Source organism: Epinephelus lanceolatus, chromosome 21 (assembly GCF_041903045.1).
Source record: "Epinephelus lanceolatus isolate andai-2023 chromosome 21, ASM4190304v1, whole genome shotgun sequence".
Taxonomy (NCBI): Eukaryota; Metazoa; Chordata; class Actinopteri; order Perciformes; family Serranidae; genus Epinephelus; species Epinephelus lanceolatus.
In genome coordinates, this window is record NC_135754.1 from 3,871,379 (window position 1) to 3,891,762 (window position 20,384).

Below are 20,384 nucleotides of genomic sequence, written 5' to 3' on the forward strand. Positions count from 1 at the left end.
GCATACTGCGAAATATGACCGGATGTAGTAGAACATCCTGGTACTTTTGGCATACTGCATCTCACATACTATGTATTGGGACACACTAATTCTTTTTCTGGCATACTAAATAGTATGATAGTATGGGTATTGGAACGCAGGGCAGGTTTATTTAATTTGAGGTTCTAAGACACTACATATTAGGACTGCAATGATCTGATTATATACTGTCACATATCATACAGTTTTGTATCAAATTAGCTTAGTTTTGCCATCAAACATGGCAGCACGCCAGTAAGGTAAGACAACACGTTTACATGTCATTTTCTATATGTCTATTTTCTACATTTATCCTAACGATATGAGGCGGTCTTTGTGGAAAAAAAGCTTGTTTAGTGGACTAACTTTGCACTTGAAGGGATGCCCTTTCACTTACGTTTTAACAGGTCTGACGCTACTATGCGCCCCGGCTGTATCTAGGCTAACGGCTAACATGCTCACTACTATTTTTACGTCACTAGTCACTTGAAACAAATTTAGGACGATAGGAGACAGGTTGAAATAAACTGAAATTTCCCTTTAAATAACATACTGTTTAATCTTTTGGCTTGATGGAAGCCAAAGTCGATCCAAAGTCGATTCTTAAGTCATCAAATTTGTGATTCCAGTCTGACTTTAGTCCAAGTCATGTGACTCGAGTCCACACCTCTGCATGTGGCAATCCCAGTCTAAATAAACATCTGCACTAATGCCTCCTCGGGCTTGTGTCAACTAATCTGACCAAATTGACAAAGATTAAACCAAAAGACATTTCCTGTATATTTTTTGTTTTATTTTAGTTCGTTTTCTAAGTACAAAATATTGCTTATTATTTTTCGTTTTCTTCTCAAGTTTGTTTTTTACTGTTGTTTCAGTTGACTTAAATGTTTTATCACACCTAGTTTTAGTTTTTACTTTTAATTAACTATATCCTTGCAACTGACTTAACCACATTAATACCAAACAGTCTGATCGCTAAATTAGACCATGTTAACAGAACAAGTCTAGAAAATACAGGCTGCCTTCCACACATCAACATTAAGTTCTGTGATAAAAACCAAAGTCATGATAAAAACTGTACCATTCTTTAATTCAGTACAAAAGGTGCCACTCAGGCTTCAAAGACACAAGTGAGAGACTGTTTACACAGGAACAGAAAATGGATTTTTTTTTTTTTTTTACCATTTCTATAGCATAGATAGATATACAGACAGACTGGAGGTCAAACAGAAGAACACATTTAACCCAGGTACGGGTTTCACTGGGTTAAAAATCAGATCTTTATGCCTGTGTAAATCTAACCACAAAGCCAACATCACTGCTATTCTCAGGGGAAAAGAGTACATCATTTGAAGACAGATTTACATTGTGATAACTCTAATTTAAAAGAAATGTTCCAGAGCGTTTAATACTATATAATTATTATTAATAATAATAATAGTAATAATAATAATAACAATAATAATAATAATAATAGGAGGAGAGGAGGAAGAAGACAGTAATATGTGACTTGACTTGTAATTGCATCCATTTTCAGGAAACTGCAAGATTGCAACAGTACATAGTTTTATTCCACTTCATCTGCTACAAGATGCAAAAGAACTCAACCAAACCCTCCATCACCCACGGCGTGACATGTCATTATGTGGGGCTTCCATATTTGGCATTCACCCTTCCACATCTCCATGGTTGAGTGGGTTTCTTGCAGGGACTGGAGCTGGGCTTTTCCAGTTATGAAGCAGCTTGTCTAACATATATGCTATCCTGCTGCACTATTACTCAGCTCCTCGGAAAAAAAGGCTTGTTGCTGAATGGCATATGGTGGGACTCATGTCTTTCGATCCACTAGTTTTACTTGAATGGTAAAGAATGCCGCAAAGCAATTTGTAATAAACTTGTGTTTAAATAAAGTTTCACTGATGCAAAAACAACAAGCCAAATGTGACTTGAAATGTCACGGTACCCATCAAATGACCAGAGCCAATCTCTCTCATCTGCTCAAAGTAAAACTCTCTACTTCTTTTCAAAAACAAATAAAATGTATACAAGTCATGGTCTCAGATTAATAATAATGTTAATAACAGTTCAGTCTGATGCAAGTTACCTAAGATTACTTCATGATTCCATACTCATTTACAGTGTGCTGTGACTTAAAAAAAGGAAGGAAAAAGAAAAATTCTCAGCATGTTTTCTTCTCTTTACATGGCATACTTTTGGGTCCAATCTTTTGCTACTTTGTTGTATCTAAGGAGAGAAAAAAAGAGTGAAGTAAGTGGTTGATAATCACTGATAACACCAGGTACACACACGTTAATACTGACAATAAAGTACTACCCGAGCCTGTGTGGATACTCACTTGTCTTTGTCGTTCTTGTACATGTGTGCTATGTCTGGAACTAAGGGGTCGTCTGGGTTTGGATCACAAAGCAATGAACATATGGACAATAAAACTGGAATAAAGAGGAATTTAAAAGATCACGTCAGTGCATATGTTGACAACATATGTTTAAATTGAGCTTCTCCCACATAGATCCCTACTTGTGGTCACAGGGGGCCAGATGCATCTGTGTACGCACAAAGGCAGAGATGTGCATACAGGTATGCATTCTTTCTGTGAGATTTATTAAGTTGCGCTTAAGCCTGATTCTGTTTTAAAAATCTCAATCATTATGGAGCTAAGTGCATGTACACAGGCCTCGTTTCCACACCCATAGTTTGCCATAAATGGATGTAGAAACACCAGCCCCAAGTGTTTTGCAGGTGGCGAAACCAGTTGGACCAGGACCATTACAAGAAGCTAATGGGTTGCCATCCAAAGAACTGCTTGGCAACCAAACCAGGCGTCTATTTGAAATAGGCCTTTGTTTGTCAAAATGTGTAGCCACACGGGGCTAGTAATAACACTAATTAATTAAATAACAATCATTTACCGTCCTAAACTTCGTCCTCTGCTCTGAGAGTAAGGAGCTCTCAAATCTCATTGTTTTCCCAATTTGTGGACATTTTCACTCACTGTTCTTTGAGTTAGCTGCCCACTGCCATCAGCTACTTTTTTAAGCTCCCACAGTGGGTCACAATCATAACACGTTGTCATAACGTCACACCCCTGGCACCCATGATCCTGTCCTGCCGGCTATCCTGTTCATACAGACATCGTTTCAGCGCTGTTACTACCTTTGATGCCGGCTTTATGGCAAGGCAACCCTGTCCCCTCATTATACCATCGTACCTTTCATACATAACGACAAGGCAGCATAACAGCCTGATATTCCTGCCTTGAAGAGGCAGTGTAAAAGGGGTTGGGGAGGGAGAGAAGACAGAGGCATAGAAAGAGAGAGAGAGAGAGAGAGATTTTCAAAGTGTGGTATTTTGGAATGAAACTCTAAACATGAAGGTGAGATGGATTCTAGTGTATTACTGATTTAATTTTACTGTACACTGCTGCAAAGCACCACACCAGTTTCTTCAAATGCATTTAGAAATAGGGCTTCTTAAAACACAGATAACATGAAAAACAGACATAAGATCACAGGAATGATGGGCCGTCAGAGGCTCAGTGGATGGAGCAGGCGCCCCATGTACAAGGCTGTTGCCGCAGGGGCCCGGGTGCGACTCCAGCCTGTGGCCATTTCCTGCATGTCACTACCCCCCCCCACCCTCACACACTTGTCTATCCTGTTGATTAAAGGCTAAAATGCCCCCACAAAAAATCTTTAAAAAAAAGAAAAAAAGTTCACAGTAGTGATATAGTGGAGCTGCTGTTGCAGTTGACACAGTGAGAGTAACAGGACACTGTACTTACCTTTTGACACTGTTAATGCTGGAGACCACTGTGACCGTAGAATGTCCAAACAGATACTCCCATTGCTGTTTATATTTGGGTGATAAATCTTAGTTGTAAATGCTACCTGTAAAAAGAGTAACACAGGTCTGTATGAGTAGAGAAGATGCACTTCACAGTTACTCTACGAGTGTTTGCCTTGTAGAGGGAGGTTCAGTCCAACATGTGGCTCTCATGCTGTTTCCAGTACTGACCCTGTTCTTAATGAAGCCTTTCTTACGAACATGTTAAATTGAAAAAACAATCCTCTTGTTATTGAAAGTAAACTGTTTATTTCTTTTTCACTCACTCTGGTGGGTATCTGTTATGGTGTCACTGCTGAACAAAGAGATGTAACAGAAATATGAACTAGAATTACTAACTTGGGGTTGTATGCCTCTGCAAACCAGTCAAGTTGCAGTTAGAGTTTACATCCATATCTGTAAAAACATGGATGCTTCATTTGTGCCAAATTTGAAGAAATTCCCTGTGTTGTTGCGATATCATGTTTCTAAGAATAAGACAAATAGTGTTGCAGTAACTTTGACCTTTGACCACCAAAATCTTATTAGTTGAGTCCAAGTGGACATTTATGCCAAATCTGAAGAAAGTCTCTTAGGGAGTTCTTGAGATATTCTGTTCACAAGAATGGGACAGACAGACAACCTGAAAACACAATGAGTCCGGCCTTGGCTATCATCTGTGCATAGGCATAAATATGGTGGCAGCGAAAGTGTCTCACTTTTTTGTTCCTGCAATGAAAGAGGCTGTGTTAAACATTGCGTACTGACCTATCTGCTGTCTCTATTGTGCTTATTTTATGTACTGTACTGCTTTGCTATCATCTTTGATAAATCAAATCTACTGACACAGAAGCTAAGCAATTTACTGCTGTGGACAGGGCTGTAGCAAAACATAAGTGGTGAAAATACTCTAAATATAGCATAGACTTAAAGTGATAGATATTTTTTTTGGTTGACCTTTTTAGGTGGCTAAAACCTAACTAAATGAGGCAGTGTTTGGTCAGCACCATTTGATTTTATGTGTGTGAAGCAAGGATTTTCTACTTGAAAGTTATTGTAAATAACCTCTGTGATTCACTCTCTACTTTATGTTTCAAACAGAAAAGCTGTGAAAGATAAAAAAATCATTGTATTTGAACAAATGATATTTTTAATCTGATGGCATGGCATTTTATTAGCAAGCGGCCACAGTATAAGCTTGATAATATCCTCCAAGTTTATATGTTTAATGACTGTAATGAATTCTGGAGGAACACCGCCCTCTGCTTGTTCTTAGCTGAAGAATAAGCACCCATTACAATCATGGAATGTACAACTTGTCAGGTAATATCCCATAGATTATAAATGAGATAGGGGAGGTTTCCAGGACCAGAGGGTTGGCTGCTGTACATCCACCACAATAAATTCAACAGTATGGCAGGACAAAGCTTTGAGGAACCAAACAAGCTCTTACCTTTGGTGGCTTGAATGGGTAGTCAGTGGGGAAGTGGATTGTAAGAAAGAAAACTCCTCCTTGGTAAGGACTGTCACCCTGACATTAAGACATGTGAGACACTGCTGTCATTTCACACTGAAAAGCATTCAGCTGGAACCAAGCAAATTTCAGCCCCCTACAGTGAGAACAGGGGCCTGTGTACGCAAGTTCACCTTAGTCAGGCTCTCTCTGATGTATCTGGATTTAAAAGCCTTAGGCCCCGATCACACAGAAAGCGTTTTGCAGGTTGCAGGTTTTATTTAATTGAATGCCACTAGTAAAAAAACACTTGCTGCGCCTTTTTATTGTTGCAAGGCAACCATCCGATCACCTCCATACCCCAACTTCCCCATGTAATTAATCTACAATATTCAATTTTTATTTTATTTATTTCACAGTAATTAGTATCTAATTTCTAAAATGGAGAGACAGAGGGAATTTGCTCTAGTTCCGGTTGAGGGTGAGTCTGTCAGCAAATAGTTTGTTTGGCACAGAGAAACCGAGATCTGTGTGGGTACATGAGACCCTAAAAAAAAAAAAAAAAAAAAAAAGACGGTGTATCACAGGGTTGGTCCAGGAGCTTCGCCTCCATGATGGCCGTTTCAAGTACTGCACTTATATGCTTCGCGCCTGCTGTTTTCTATGGAGATCGTGGTAACTGCGGTTTGTAGAGCCATATAACTCTGGGTATCCAGCAACTGCATGCACCAGGTTCTCCTCCATTGTTTACCAACTGTAAACTTGTTGTCATGACCACCACAGAAGGCCCGCCTCTCAAAGCTTCCAATTGGACAATGTGATAAAAGCGGAGATGACTTGGGGCTCTTTTTCGGTCCTGAGGTGGAACTTTTTTCAACTCAAGCGATTCAGAGTGCTCCACCAAAATCGCAGATGCCTAGAGCGTAGCAACGCAAAAACAGCAGGCAAAAAGGTTCATTCTCATTAAAAGCAATTACAAAAAGCCGCCTCCAGCTGCTAAAACGCGTTATCAGGACCTAAGGCCATTGCACACTAATGCTGTGTTCACACTGGGCGCAATACAACAATTTGCCTGAGTAAATTACATGTTAAGTCAATGTAAAGATGCAATTAGATGCGAATTCCCACCAGGTGGTGCAATGGATGCCATGCGAATGATGCGAATTAAGCGCCATGAATGAAGTGAGTAGCGCGATTTCACGTCATACCCGTATTTGCAAGAGCTGAACTATCTGAACTTTGGCGACCAATTCACGCTGCAATAGCCATTAAGGTCTGAGGTTCTCCAGAGATGTATGATGCCAAGGATGTACCGGCAAAAGTTCAGTCATCAATTCAGCAATTTCAAGCGCGTATGACACAAGTTATTCACATGTATGAAGTGAGTCGACACAAAATATTCTAGTGTTCAAACTATTAACGGGACACAAAAATTCACATCCCATCTGGTGTGAACACAACATAAGTCCATATTTTACACATGTGTATTTTTAATCTGTCATTCATTAAAATTGTTATGCACACAAACCTTGCATACTGAGTCCGACAGCATTTTATTGTTCTACTCATTGCAAAAATTTGCAACATGAGACAAATGGAAGGGCACATTTGGTCCCTTGCTTCTGTCCAATGGAGTTACCTCCCTGGCTGTAGCCATCCTCTCACCACAGTTATCTGAAGAGCCTGAGCCATCCTCCCTCTTCATCTCCACACTGTCGCGCTCTCTGTCTGTGTGCAGTCCACAACCTCTTCCTTGTCATCATCATCCACCTGAATATTACCATGTGACCTGTTGAAAGTAGCCTATCTGAGTTATGAAATGATACTGTGTGCTCCGTTCTTCTCTCTTGTTGCAGATGTATGTGTCCAGCAGGTTACGCCACATTTTCTTAACTGCCTCTAGGTCAAACAACTCTCTAAAGGCTTTTGACGGATGCTAAAAACAAATGCTGAAAATCTGTCCCAAAACCTTTAATGACAGACAAAAGTTCTGGAGTCAGTGTGCAAATTTGACAGACACAAGGTGAGCTCATATTTATTTTTAAACGTGTGTGACAATTTCCAGCATAAAATACAGAATTGGTGTGCAGTGGCCTTAATCTCCCTCGCCAGCATTATTTCAGAAGATGATGTCTTGATTAAAGAATCGAGTCACTCTTTAAAAGGAAGGCCTTTCAGAGCTCGTCACTATTTGAAAACCAATCTAAGATAAGAGCCCATTTCCAATTAAGCACAAGCACATGAGTGTGTATGAGGGGACTGAAAGCCTTACATGATGATGTGATACTCACCGGACCCATTATGGTTGCCTGCCAATGAAACACTAAAAGCAATTAAGGGAGAAAGAGAGAGACACAGAAAAATGTAAGCTGTACAGGTCACAGACACAATGTTCATCAGTCATCATGCATCAGTTACAATGAAGTGTGTCTACAAAAGCCCATGCCCCAACCCAGCTTTCTTGATGTTAGGTACAGGTTACACTAGTCTTATGGCTCTAACCTGTGCCTGGGTCATTTCAATGGTAAACAATCCAACTGCAAGGTTTTCCCCACTAAACTATTTGAAAAGGAGATAGATAGATTTCGATCAGGAATAGAGTGTATTCCCAGTTCTAGTCCCAAATTTTGCTTCCGAAATAAGTTGTGATGTAAGAATGGCTCATAATTAATTGTAAACCCTTCACCTAAATCTGTATTGTCCAATCATAGCTCTGCAACTGTAACTTGGCAGAGCAGTTGTGTTAAGCTTTTGAGTTGCTGTGCTGAAATGCGGTGTTGTGGTGGACTTGTCACTGATCACTTTCCTTCACAGTCACTGACTCGCTTTTTTCCTTAGCTTCACTGTTAAAATCTACTTCAGTACGTTTACATGCACGGTTAAGTTGAGCTACAGTAATAGCTTGACAAGGCCATTTAACTGTCCTTTCCCAGTATACAAGCACGGGAGGGGAATCGATTTACTGACCGAAGTATGTTCGACTCTGCTACAATAGCTGGTGATATGTCCCCTTTCAGCTTGTTAGTATTGGACGTTTCTCCAGTTGACATCTTTCGTCACAGACCAAACAACTGACAAACAAGTTAGCTATGGTTAGCTAGCGGCAAATTGGTACCACGGTGGACAACTTTACAGCTCTGTACACTTCATACGTGCTGAACGCTTTACTTCTTCTTTTTCTTCTCTTCTTCTGTTACACATTTAATGCTATTCAACTTCTGGGTCAACGCCTGGAGTGGAAACTGTGGAGCATGCGCAGAGTGCCTAGGCCAGTTTGGGTTCGATTGACTGTACAGGAGTAATTTGACTCCCCATCACATTATCTGGGTGTGTTTGTCCAACTTCGAGAAATTCGATTTAGTACGATTTCAGTTGGACTAATATGTTCCATGTGTTTTAGAATTCCAGTTTCAGACAGAGACATTTTACTATGTAAAACAGTAGGTGAATGCTTCACAGTTCAAAGCTAATTCAGTAAATACAACAATAAAGCCCCTTTCCACTAGGGATGGGCAAACGATCAAAATTCATTATTCGATCATCAAAAAAATTAACGATCAATTATCGATTAATTGATAAGTGAGTATTTCAAAAGAGAGAAAACAAAAGAGCGCAGTGCTGACTGTCGCCGCAAGAGAGCGCAGCTGCCCCAGTTTTGAACTTCAACCCCCCAGGCCAAAGAGGAAGAATGGCGCGCATGCGCAGTTCACCCCTGGGTGTTTACATCCGTTGCCAGCACAACCTCCGTCTTTCAATGGCGTAGTGTTTTCAGAGGCCTCAAGGGAAGCCGCTGAGGCTTTGGAGAGCGATGAGAGCCTCCGTCTGTTTCTGATTTTTTGCCTGGCATAGGTCCGGCGGGGGTCTCGTAGGCCCGTCGAGCCGCCGTGCCCACCGAGCGGAAGGGTCTCGTTGGCACGGCGACTCGCCGGGCGGGGGGTCTCGTTGGCACTGCGACTCGCCGGGCGGGGGGTCTCGGTGGCATGGCGGCTCGCCGGGAGGAAGGGTCTCGTTGGCATGGCGACTCGCCGGGCGGGGGGGTCTCGTTGGCATGGCGGCTCGCCGGACCTATGCCAGGCATTGTAGGGGAAACACTGCGACTATCGATCAAAATTATTTGTGATTGATCAAAAGCCTTCAATCATCGATAATCGAAAATTGATGCCCATCCCTACTTTCCACCTAACATTTTTTCGTATAGAGACAGAGCGCAACGTCATAATCTGAAAGCCACGGCCCCAAAGGCGAAACGAGGCTTTCCCCTTACACTTTCCCCCTCCGTTTCCAGCCTGTTGAGTTTTCCCTAAGTCCAAATGCCGAAAAGTTGCTGTGTGGTGGGCTGCACGGCCAATAAGGCTAAAAATCCAGAGCTTAGCTTTTATCAGCTGCTGAGCAGAAACACGTAACCTTGTAGAGGACAAAAGTAGATACAGGCAATAACACTTGAGGCTTCAACAGGGAAGAAATTGTGGGATCCTGACACTCGGTATGCCTATGTGTGCAGCAAACACTTTGTCAAACCCTCCAAATGTATTTTTTAGAGTAACATTGAACTCTATTTATGTATGTTAAGCTAAAGCATTGACAGTATGAATGCAACTTCTGTTGTGCCCAGCGTGCCGCAATTCAAGCAGTCCATTCCAGCAGTCCGCTCTAGCACTTCTATCAATGTACCAGCATGTAGAGGCATGTCTCAAAAAGTGATGCAGCCTGCTCCTACTACCGTGTGCCGGTAGTAGGAGCAGGCTGACGGCCAATTTCCACCAGATGCATGTTGGTAGCGTCTCCGCTCCGGCACGGCAGCGGAGCCGATAGGATTCCATTCCAGTCAATGTGTGTGTTTCCACCGGCTGCGGCTGTGCTGCATTCCGGCTCCGTCTCAGCTCCGGCACTCTGGAGCCCTCCGGAATAGATACGAAGGACTTGTATTTTTGCCGGACGCCGGAGCACGACGCAGTAATTCAGCACAGAGCAGATCGTGCGGGGCAGGAAGTCGTGCACAGAAACACGATAAAACATCCGGTTAATTTTCAAAATAAAATACACAGTGTTCACAGCGGATCATATTTACTTGCACTACACCTTAAAAACTACATAATGGGCAGAGGCAGGCCTGAAGTCAACAGGTCAGAGGTTTTCAGACGTCATTTCACCCCGTGAACACCATGGACGAGGAGATATTAATCATGGCAGTGCACCGAGATGTCTTCCGGCGGAGCTGCACCGCACAGCAAACGCAGCCGGTGGGTATTGACGGACGGCGGAGCACGCAGAGGATAACCAGCGCTGCCGTTCCGCAACGGACACGCATCCAGTGGAAATCCGGAGTGACGGCTGAGCATGCCGAAATGCTCATCTTCTTAAAAAAGAATCCCCACATCATGCTCGGACTGCAGTAAGGGGAGAATGTGGAGATGGGGGAGTAGCGGTCGATTTAGTTAACTGACCAATTTCTGCTTATGTTTTTTCAAAGACGAGCAAGGTAAGGAGAAGGGACACTGAGGTAGACCGGCAATATTAAGCTTATCAATATACCGTTGCCTCTCTGGTAGGCATAGCGTGCTAAAATAATCCTTTGTCATCTTATTATTGGCTAATTATTAGCTAACTATAGCTAATATTTTTTAGCTATAGCTAATATTTAGACTTAATTTCTAGCTAGCTGGAGACTTGAAGGCACGGCTGCTGAGGCAGAATGACAGCAAACGAGCAAGGGGGGGGGCTTGTTTCCCCTTTGGGGGCGTGGCTTTAAGATTATGATGTGTTGCGCTCTGTCTCTATAGTACATTTGGAAACAAAAGTTACCCTTCAGACATGGTACCTAGACCCAAAGCATTGAAATTTATTAAAGGATAGCCCCTTGAGATGTAGACTCACAAGTCAGTCTTTAGAAGCTTTGCTTAACTAAAGACTGATGACTTTCTCTCTGATTTTGTGTTTAGATGGGCGGATACAATTTCAGAGTTTAAAAAAACTCCCTATGTTGCAGAACCAATAGTAAATCCGCAGGGCGGTCCTTTGGTGGTTCGCTGAACTCTTGTGCTTGTAAACATAGTCCCACTAGAAACAAGTGTAGCGGTACAAAATGGCCCAGCCGCGCTCGCAGAAAACGCCGACAAAGTTAGTGGATGTTTGTCACGTTTGCAAGACCATGACTCATCCGGCCGGCCGGACAATAGAGGGAATCGCCTTGTTGTTTACAAATACTTCCGGGTAGAAAACCAGCAGAGCTTTTAGCTATATATATATATATATCACATTTTTCACATCACTGTATCACCGTTTAGACTAATCCGATGTTTGTAAAGTCTATAAATACAATGATTGAACAAACATTACTATTTCTTAGCCGTTAGCGGTGTCTGTAATAGGTAATAACTCATTAAACGGTCCGTGAAAAAAATATTTTTTCCAGCGGATATCTTAGTTACAACATGATTGAGCTAGCAAAGCAGTTTTGTGTTGCTATGTGTGGTAACATTATTTATTCAGTTTTGGGAAACCACGATGTCTAGAAAACATCAGTGGCTGCAGCTGACAGGGACAGCTAACAGCAGCAGCAAAGCTAACATCAGGACGTCATCTGCTAAAAGCCTCCAGTTGTCGGATACGACATGAAACTACTCCAGTTAGCTCAATCATGTTGTAACTAAGACATCCGCTGGAAAAAGATTTTCTTCACGGATGAGCACACGTTTGATAAAACGTAGTTTAATCTCTTGGCATCCATTTTCAAGCTCTCTGTGTGTTTGTTTCCTTGCGGACGAGAAAAGGGGGAGCGCACATTTCCGAGAAGGCGTGTCTTTTTCAAAAATGCAAGAGGCGTTGCTTTGTTGCCAGCCGTTTTCGCCGGTGTGTTAAACACACTTTAGAAAGGAGTGTCCCCAGACTATCAGAAGGCGGAGATCTCTGATTGTCTGGTGGCGAGACTACTTGAGATGTAGCATCTCCTTTTCAAGGGGGTCCCTGGGACCCTAGGTCTTTTTTGCATTTCCACTACATACCGCACTTTTAAATGTGGGCGGGGTTGCTGTCACTCACTGCTCTGTCTAGCAGTGACTGTATTTCCTCATCACCGGTGGCACAGAGGGAAGACTGCACCTCATTTATTGTCCACAGAACGGGGTTGCACGCGAATATTTTCAGAACAAAATATAACAGGCTGCAGTGAGAGTCTCTCTAAGTGGGATATTTAAAAATAGTGGGTTTGTGCATAAAGTGCTTCTCAGGCAAGTGTGGGTAATGCCGGAGCCCATAGAAACGACGTTACTCACTGCCTTTTTTTTTCTCCAAGTGATGATTAGAATATATGCAGTTCACATAATCCTGTCAAAATTAATATATATATTTTAAACTCATGAAGATCCACTTATTACTAAAAGTGTTTGTCATCCAAGAGAGACAATAAAAGACTAAGGGAATGGTCAAAGTTGTTATATTGAAATTTAAGGTGTGCTGATGGAGCTGATTGAGTAACATTACAAGTAAATGTTCCACCTTAAAAGTAGCCAGCAGTCAGCCAAGTAAATTAAGTTATTTTTTTCTCAGTCTACAACTGCTGCCAGATGCAGCAAAACATCCTTTCATTTTATAGTTATAGTTTACTAATGTATGTAAAACTCACTTTGGTATGAACAGTGGTTACATAAGCTTCAAAACCAGCCACAACTCAGCCCTGGGCAAGAGTGACTGTCCTCTATTTCGAACAACTATCTATAGTTCAGTATGTTAAGTATGTTGGTGGTCAAAGCTGTAAAACTCAGTTTAGTAAAAAACTAGCCTATGGAAGCACTGTACATGAATCAGCAATAATCAGCAGCTGATTATTTACCATCAGATTACCACGTCAACAACTGCACCTCCTCCACCGTCCCCCTGCTTAAAGGTGTCCCTCAGGGGTCGGTGCTTGGTCCTCTCCTCTTCATCATCTACTTACTCCACCTTGGTTCTATCATTCATCATCATGGTCTCCATTTCCACCGCTACACTGACAACATCCAAATCTACATCTCCACAAAATCCATCACCCCGGCCACCTGCTCTACCCTCACCAACTGTCTGACTGAACTCCAATCATGGCTGCAAGCCAACTTCCTCAAACTGAACTGTGACAAATTGAAATAATACTCATCAGCCCAAAATCCCTAAGTAAGTAAGTAAGTAAGTAAGTAAACTTTTATTTATATAGCACCCTTCATAGTATGCGTACACAGAGTGCTTAACAGTACAAACAATAAGACCATAGTTCAATCAGTCACAATAAACGTGCAACCGAAACATTCTAGAAAACATACACACAGGCATATGGCAATGCACGGTCAGTGCATGTAGAAGCATGTAATAAAATACATAAATAAATAAAAATAACAATAAAACATGATCACATGGCACTGCAAAGCCAGAGGAAATAAGGTAGACAAGCTGAGAGAACAACAGAAAGCGGCAGATAAAACAGTGGATACGGCCTAACAATCAAAAGCTAGTCTGTACAGGTGAGTCTTTAACTGACCCTTGAAGCTATCAATCAACACATCAACACAAAAATTCACCCTCAGCATTGACAATACCACCCTCTCTCCCTCCCCATTCATCCGCAACCTTGGTATCATCTTCCACAATAACCTCTCATTTGAACATCACATCAGCCGCCTCGCCCAAACTGCCTTCTTTCACCTCAGAAATATTGCCCATCTCCGTCCATTACTCTCCTTCTCTGCCGCTGAAACTCATCAATGCTTTCATCACCTCAAGACTGGACTAATGCAACAGCATCATCATCCAAAGTCCTCAACAAACTTCAGTACATCCAGAACTCTGCTGCTCGCCTCCTCACCCACACCCGCTCCCGTGAACATATAACCCCTGTCCTGCAAAACCTACACTGGCTCCCTGTCCCGTACAGAATCAGTTTCAAGATCCTCCTCCTCACCCACAAAGCCCTCCACAGCCAGGTCCCCTCCTACCTCACGGAGATGCTCCACCACCACACTCCCTCCCGCAACCTTTGATCATCCAACAAAAACCTCCTCTCGCCTCCACACAGGACCAAGCACCGAACCTGGGGCGACAGAGTGTTCTCCATAGCCGTCCCCTCCCTCTGGAACACCCTCCCTATACACATCCGTGACTTTCCAAATCCATCCACCTTCAAATCACTCCTCAAAATCCACCTTTTTAAATCTGCTCCAAATGTTATACTCAAACCCACTAAAGTCTTTACATGCCGCAAAGTTCACAAGATTAAAAAATAAATAAACACAGCAGTGTTGTCCAAAATATTGATTTATCGATACATAACGATTCTGAGTATATAAAACGGTTTCAATACTCTTTTTCTGCAGTATCAATACACCGGTAGCAGCTGCATTCGCTTGCTCTTTTTTATTTTATGTTTACTACATTCATTTTGCTGTTCTCCAATACTTACCAACAAAAAAAATGTCGTTTTTATGTCATAGCCTTGTTACATTTATCTTTTCAGAGAAAATTTAAATTTTATGCCTCCAAAGTCAGTTTCCCCCCCATTGAATCGAAATGGTAATCATTTTCAAGGTATTGTATCAAAGTTAGAAATTCCAGTATTGTGACCACAGTAAAACACAGTAACTAAGGAAGCGAAGCTTACAGTAGGAACATGTCATTATGATACATGGTTTAACACAGCAGTACCTGCAGGTAGAGACCTTCAATGTTTACCTTCATTCTCACTAAAAGTTTATCAGAATTTCTCAACAGTGGATTAAATAATGGGCATGCGAAACATCTAACATTTGTTCTACATTCAAACTAGCAGCTGACAAAGCTTAGTGGTGGCTAAGTTAGCTATATCTGCAATGCCAGGGATGGGCTGGAATCCTCCAACCTTTCTTTAGTCATCCATGCTGTATGTCTATTTCTTGGGCAAAGTGCGATTCTTCAATTGCCTTATCTATTGGCTTTATGTAAGTTGGTGAAACACTTTCTTTTCAGAAAAGCATTTTTGGCAAGATTCTGTGCTGTTACAACATATTAACAACAAAAATGCCAACAGGCAGCAGCAATACACTAAGGTAAGAAATTCTAACATGACATGCATGCACAAGTACTCACAGTCTTCCCCCACTGGTCCAGCGGAGCACTGTGCAGGAGGGTCTCTCTGCAAGTCATTCAGCTCCTGCTCAACACAGCAGAAACACCCTGTTAGTTATTCACCTCAATGGGCACTGATCAAACATAAAACTGCTTTTTTTTTTTTTACTTAAGCAGGAACTTGAGATCACATTTGACTCCAACTACTGTGATGTACTCCCCTGGTTTTCCTGTTGATGACTGAAGGTTGAGTTTCTGTAAGTGATGCTGCTCTCTTAATGATTAATGCTGATAATATCTTCACATTTTTCTTTTTCTATTTCACACAAGCCATAAAACTAAAGCCTAAAGTTTTATCAGATAACAGTAAAAAATTGATGGGAAAATTGTAAGTAAGTGGACCCTGAGTTAAGACTTCTTTTTTTACGCAATCTCACACCAATAAAATTGCCGCCTTTTTTCCCTTCCACAATGTTCTCCTTTCTTCCAACAGATGTTAGCTTAGCTTACTTCTATATTTAAAAAAATGTAACAATAACAATTTGTCATATTTCGTGAAACTGTCACTGTCGCTGACAGATAATCTGTGAAGAAACCAACATGGTTCCTCTGGCTCTGCTTCTGATGGCATTTGCAAGAATCCACCATGCCTGAATAAAAACAACCAATCAGAGCCAGGAGTATCACAGCACTACAGAATTTATATTATCAGTCAGAATGACCCTTAAAGAAATGACAATGGCAGGGTTACTGTTGGTTGAACAAACATTTTATTACTAAAAGTGAAACTTGAAACCATTTTGTTAATATGAGTATGTGTAAAAAGTCTCCCCTTTAAAAATAGCTAACATAAAGGGGAGATTCAACATCCAGTTGCATTTTTTTCAGTATCGTAGATAAGCAAATGTACAGGGTATGATAAGCGACAACTTTTGTCACGGTATACCTTGAAACTAACATATCATTGCAACCCTTGTTCTATATAAAAGGTAGGCTATAATAGCGGAATTGGGGAAGAGTTGTCTCGTTTTCAAGTTGGCAAAGTAGCAACAGCGCTGCAACAGTGTGTACATGACAGCCAGCGGGAAGGGATCATGGGCAACACAAGTGTGACGTTTTGAAAACATTTTATGTGGACAACCCACCAACAACAGATTTAAAAAGTAGCTGTTAGCAATCAGCAGCTAACTCAAAGAAGAACAGCAGATGAAAACATCTGCAAATTGGGAAAAAGATGAGGTCCAGGCAGGAGTTCCTTACCCTCCGAGCAGAGGACGAGATCAGTTGCCATATAACAAAGATGGTAAATGATTGTTATTGTCATGTTATGCCATTCTTCCTGTTTAGAAAAATGTTTCCAAGGGGAATGTTATATGTCACACTAGAGGCTGAGGCTGTTTTGTTCCATGACCCGCCTCTTTTGCCTCCGTGATACCAGCATGCTGTCTAAAATTACACACTGGAGCAGAATGATGTCACAGTTGTTTGGTTCTGTGTAAAAATGTAGAGCCGCCATAAAGAAGGGAATACCACCATCTCTGTGTAAAAAGAGCTCTTGCCTGATAAATGTCAATATCTTTCCAAAACCCCAGTTTTTCAGACAGGCTTGCTGTTATTAATTATCAAGCCCAAACAGAGGTATCCCTGACATCATTTGACAAAAACTTTACACAAACTTCCTGCTAATATTCTGTTCACTATTTGAGATACTGTACAATTTATCAGTTGTTTTACACTGACTTTGTCAGGGGTTGTGAGTTTACTCAATGACAGAAAAGAGGTCCTTTAAAGGAAAAAGGTTGGGAACCACTGCACTAGGCAATCACAAAGCATTTACAGCAAGAAAAATATGGCAGGGTAATGTGAGATCGCAAATGTAAGTAATAACAAGTTAAGATAACAGTTCATAATTAACAAATATCTGCAGCATCAGCAGGGTACAGGGTACCAAATGACTTTGGGTGTGGTGTTTAAAAGAATGATTAGTTCCATAGGGATATTGACCTGTAATAGTTTTTACAGTGCCACTTCACCAAATACCACACATGCCTTATTGATGTTTCAGTGAGAAATAACTATCCCAAGAGGCCTACACCTTCCCTCAGCCATCCCTCCCTAAGGTTACCTCCTGGTTGGAAAGGAATTTTATGAGGGAGTAGGAGCGCCTTCAAGATCTTCCCTAGGAGCTCTACCTATGTTAAAGCTTTCATCAAGTGCGCACAATTAGCTGAATCATTGAGTTTTATCGCATCATTGTTATTTCCTACTTTCCAATGCAAATCTTGGCCTTCATTAGGATTTGAGGTTGTCTGGTGATAGCTGATGCGTCCCTGGTGTCTGTCACCCTCTAACATTCTACTGAGGCAGTTCCCCCTGACAACACTACTCAAATAGCAGAGATAACTTAAGATGCACAAACGAACAAGCAGATAGAAATTAATGGTATATTGAACTGAGAAGTAACTTCACTGGTCACTGCAGTGCTCTTCTACCGCCAAGAGGACAGGTACAACAGGACTGCTGTCCAATTACTACTTAGACAAGTTACAGGACAGAGTGACAGCTTCAAAAACAGTGACAGCTTGACATGGAGGCAGCCTAAACAGTTACTAAGCTCGCTAAATTGTTAGCACGAAAACATGAAACTTTGAAGTTGTCATTAGCTGCTATATCTGTTTTGGGAGTTGACAACAAACAGATTATTTCAAAAAACGTTACGAAGTTAGCCAGAAGTTGCTTTAATGCAGAGATAGCGTGAAAAACGTTGTTAAAGAACCTTTCTGTGGAAATAAACTCTCAGCTGGGCCAGTTAGCTACCGTTAGCTGGCAACCATAGCTAGTCAGTCAAATTTACCTTCTGTATTCTTTTCAGTGCCATATTGACTGATGCAGTTTGCTCCTCAACCTACGACGACTGGCTCTTTCTTTCAATTAAAATATTATTGCCGGCGAAGTCAATGGCTGTAGTTTATTCCCTGAGTACTTCGACAGCCGGGGATGTGTTTGTGTTTTTATAAAAACCTCTTTTGTTTCCGCTTTCTCCTTTTTACGGCCGCTTCTCCCAAAGTGGATTATGGGAAACGTAGTTCTGAATGTTGCAATTTGTTGTGACGGGATTTATATCAATGAGAATGCCATTAGAAGTCATTGAAGTCACAGGTTCTGTTTTATTTTTTGGAAATTATCACCTTTTATCATGTTTAAGGCACAGGTAATAAGTAGTTTTGCTTTCAAAATACTCTAAAATGCTCAAATGAATGGGTAGTAAGTAGTTTTAAGTAGTTAGGTTAATTTTGATTTTTTTTTTAAATATACGTTTATATACTAAAAGTTACGTTATACACGCGCGCACACGCACGCACACACACACACACACATACATATGTGTATATATATATATATATATATATATATATATATATATATGTACATACCCTAGGCTATATGTATATGTATGTGTGTATATATAAGTATATATAGGCCTATGTGTGTGTGTGTGTGTGTGTGTGTGTGTGTGTGTGTGTGTGTGTGTGTGCGCACGCGCGTGCGCTCAAGGCGTCGGCCTGGCCTTAAAATTACCCAGATCCCAATCTAATCTAGCAGCGGTGGAACATGCCGGTACCTCAAAGCCCTGATTTACAGTGGGGCTTCCTTGAATCAGACATGCCTCTGACCTGTCGAGGCATGGACAAAGGACCTCTGATGCCCTTTTCGACCAACATGGACCCCAGTTCCCTCACATAATTTTTAACCACTCAGAGCATTTCAACTAAAAAACTGATTCTGGACCTGAAAAGTTGGTTCTCATCTGGATCAAAACATAGCAAGTTTTTAGTGACCTGAAGTGTAAATCATGACATCAGTGGGCATATGATATTTTACAGGTTAGAAAGAGAGGATAGAGAAGGCAACAATGGAGAAGTCAAGTGAGAAATTGTCAAAGAGCTTGCATTGGTTTTATTGATAGTTGGTCCATGCTTGTTTTTTCGGTAAAAACAAATATCTGTGCTGAAAGTGTGCAGGTTATCAATTTTATTTTGCAATTTTGCTACTATTGCTACTTCTGTTGTTCATATAAATACATACATACATACATATATGTATATGTATGTATGTATGTATAAATACATACATACATACATATATGTATATGTATGTATGTGTTTATATCTATATATATAGATATATACACACACAAACACACCTTGTATTAATGTATTCAAGGTGATGATGCTAACAGATCAAACTTGGTGTGGATGGTAGACTACGCCAGCATTGTTTACTTTTTATGTATTGCCTACTTAGCATCACAGCAATTTTTAAGCATTTTTCTAGGCATTCATGGGTTTTCATTCATTTCCTTGCAGTATGCTATATTAACATACTCTTAAACGTGCCTGAGCTTTGAAAATCCATAGCTGACACAAAATCTGCATTAATTTCTGCCAATGTTAGATAATCACTACTGCAGTTTAGTTGCACATTGATTTGAAAAGTCTGCACTGATTTACTTTGCAAACAGAATGCACTTGCAGAAATTAATAGCCAGGAAAAAAAACATCTGAAAATCTCAAACATACATTTAGCATATTTTCTTAAGTATACATGATGAATTGTATTTAAGGAGCTAAAGCTTTAAAAAAAAAAAAACAGTAGTCTGAGTGTAATTTGTCAGTCATCCAACAGGTGGTGCTGTTTATGAAGATTCCAGTTGGTGCCTGACAATAAAAATTGAGTCAAAGTTGACGATTTTCGGGAGTGCCTAAAAGAGTGCATCACTCCATTGCTTCATCTCTGTCTACAACATAGCCAGCATGAAGTGATGATTGTATCCACAAGCCTACAAACCATACAAGAGTTTTCAGATAGTCACGCTAAAAAGGGATGAAAAAATATTCATCCATCCACCCTGCACAGATCAGCAATCTATCAAATTCAAATATGTCCTGAGGACATGCAAACACAGTGAGGATGTCAAAATACAGAAATTACTCAGTAAATAGGT

The 20,384-nt window shown here is 41.0% G+C and overlaps 1 protein-coding gene across 2 annotated transcripts; it reads right to left on the minus strand.

Annotated features, from left to right (window-relative positions):
* Window positions 1-1,087: 1,087 nt before the first annotated feature.
* ube2d1b (ubiquitin-conjugating enzyme E2D 1b) lies at window positions 1,088-18,444 on the minus strand. 2 transcript variants are annotated; one of them, XM_033611689.2, is made up of 7 exons: window positions 18,234-18,444; window positions 15,401-15,464; window positions 7,606-7,637; window positions 5,315-5,392; window positions 3,821-3,926; window positions 2,375-2,468; window positions 1,088-2,262 (listed from the first exon to the last, which is right to left on the minus strand). In XM_033611689.2, the coding sequence occupies exons 1-7, from the start codon at window positions 18,255-18,257 to the stop codon at window positions 2,217-2,219; spliced, it is 444 nt and encodes a 147-aa protein (XP_033467580.1). In that variant the 5' UTR covers window positions 18,258-18,444; the 3' UTR covers window positions 1,088-2,216. The 2 variants fall into 2 exon arrangements, with proteins under 2 accessions (XP_033467580.1, XP_078019283.1); XM_078163157.1 differs by lacking the exon at window positions 5,315-5,392.
* Window positions 18,445-20,384: the final 1,940 nt, after the last annotated feature.

Excerpts from the sequence above, each read along its gene's own strand:
- ube2d1b (XM_033611689.2), bottom strand. The coding sequence starts at position 18,257 with ATGGCACTGAAAAGAATACAGAAG. Across the intron at positions 2,469-3,820 it reads AGCATTAACAGTGTCAAAAG|TTTTATTGTCCATATGTTCA; the intron begins GTAAGTACAGTG and ends TCTTTATTCCAG. Across the intron at positions 2,263-2,374 it reads TACAAGAACGACAAAGACAA|ATACAACAAAGTAGCAAAAG; the intron begins GTGAGTATCCAC and ends TTCTCTCCTTAG.